The sequence below is a fragment of the Austrofundulus limnaeus genome, unplaced genomic scaffold (genome assembly GCF_001266775.1).
Source record: "Austrofundulus limnaeus strain Quisiro unplaced genomic scaffold, Austrofundulus_limnaeus-1.0 Scaffold1049, whole genome shotgun sequence".
Taxonomy (NCBI): domain Eukaryota; kingdom Metazoa; phylum Chordata; class Actinopteri; order Cyprinodontiformes; family Rivulidae; genus Austrofundulus; species Austrofundulus limnaeus.
In genome coordinates this window covers 10,042-11,723 of record NW_013953451.1, presented here as the reverse complement: position 1 = coordinate 11,723, position 1,682 = coordinate 10,042, and the positions used below count along the sequence as shown (strand labels likewise).

The 1,682-nt window shown below is 42.0% G+C and overlaps 1 protein-coding gene across 1 annotated transcript; it reads right to left on the bottom strand.

Annotated features, from left to right (window-relative positions):
- Positions 1-173: 173 nt before the first annotated feature.
- On the bottom strand, positions 174-1,410 carry LOC106533926 (zinc finger protein 32). The gene has a single exon (XM_014030392.1). It carries the CDS (start codon positions 1,334-1,336, stop codon positions 284-286), a length of 1,053 nt encoding a protein of 350 aa, XP_013885846.1. The 5' UTR covers positions 1,337-1,410; the 3' UTR covers positions 174-283.
- Positions 1,411-1,682: the final 272 nt, after the last annotated feature.

The window sequence follows — 1,682 nt, the reverse complement described above, 5'->3', positions numbered from 1 at the left end:
CAGCCTCGGCTGAGCTGTCCGCCTCACACCACACCAGCCTCGGACAGAGGAGGAGGAGCGCTCAGACAGTTAAAATACGCACAAAAACATCAAAATTAGCACARAAACAGTACTATATAACATTTTAGACACATTCCAGAGAGTTTATCAGCTAAAAAAAGTTCATTTGGGGGTAAGTTACTCTTTAAAAGCAAAATAATCTTAGTTTATTTGAAATGTGTACAGAAACAGTTTTTTTTCCACCTGTGTGTTTTCTCACCTAGGAGTCATTGCAAATGACTGTTTAACTTTGTGTGTGGATTTGAACGTGTTTCTTTAAACTGGTGTTTGTGATAAATGCTTTATCACACAGCTCACAACGAAACGGTTTCTGTCCTGTGTGGATTCTCATGTGGTTGTCTAAACTGCCCTTTTCTGTAAACCTACGCTCACACAGTTCACACCAAAATGGCTTCAGTCCTGTGTGGATTCTCTTGTGTGTGTTTAAATTGCCCTTTGTGTTAAACCTTCGCCCACAGACCTCACAACAAAATGGCTGCTGTCCTGTGTGGATTTTCATATGTGCGCTCAAATTGCTCTTTTCAGTAAAGCTTCGATCACACAGCTCACAACAAAAAGGCTTCTGTCCTGAGTGGATTCTCATGTGTCTTTTTAAATGTCCCTTGAGGGTAAAGCTATGCCCACACAGCTCACAGCAGAATGGCCTCTGTCCTGAGTGGAGTCTTACGTGTCTACTCAAATGTCCCCTCTGACCAAAACTTCGCCCACAAAGGTCGCAACCAAACTTTTTGTTGTTTTTTACATCTGATTCAAGAGCCGTGCTGGGAGAAGTCTCACAGTCTTTATCAGTGTCTTTTGTCCCAGAGTCTGCTACATGTTTCAGCTGAGAGTCAGGATCATTATCCTCTTCATCATCATCCTCACTGACTTCAGATTCTGAAGAGTCAGAATCATCTTCATGAGTACTCAGATCTGGGTTTCTGGTAGTTTCTGCTCCTCCACAGGACTGTACTCCAGTTTCTGATTCCAGGTTATCAGCTGAGCTGCTGGTTGGAAGATCTCTGGCTTCAGCTTGGTGTTGATGAAGCTGTAAGAACAGAGGTCCATCTTCATCATCCTCAGGATTCAAAGGAACTTTAGTGAATGAAAAGTTGGTGTCACCAGTCTCCTCCTTCACGTTGAGCTGCTCTGCTCCCAGACTGCTCCCCAGTTCCTCCTCTTCCTCCTTTATGTGGAGGTGTTCTTGGTCCTTCTGGTCCACATCAGGCTTCTGTTCTTCAGGAGCTTCTTTAATCTGCACCAAGTCCTGAACATCTGAAACACATGAACAGAACATTAAAGAGAACTGTATTGTTAGGTTCACACATACAACTCTTGTTTTACTGTTCAGGTTAAAGAGTTGTTTTCTGATCTTTTCCAACACAGTAAGCTCTGGCTATTGCACTAAAACTTCAAAACACAGCACTAACTCAACTTTTAGGCTTTGTAGACGTTTGTTGGGAGAACGGGCTGCCTTCCTTGAATAATAATAAGGGGAAATGATGGTTATTTTTAATTCAGTTCTTTAATATGTAGGGGTTTCCTACCTACCTCGATTTCTGATTTCTGATGGACATAACTTGTTATGACTGTTTGGTGAAGAAAATAAGATATATTACCTCGATTTCTGATTTCTGATGGAC

Coding starts and splice junctions, on each gene's coding strand:
- LOC106533926 (XM_014030392.1), bottom strand. CDS start 1,336: ATGTTCTGTTCATGTGTTTCAGATGTTCAGGACTTGGTGCAGATTAAA.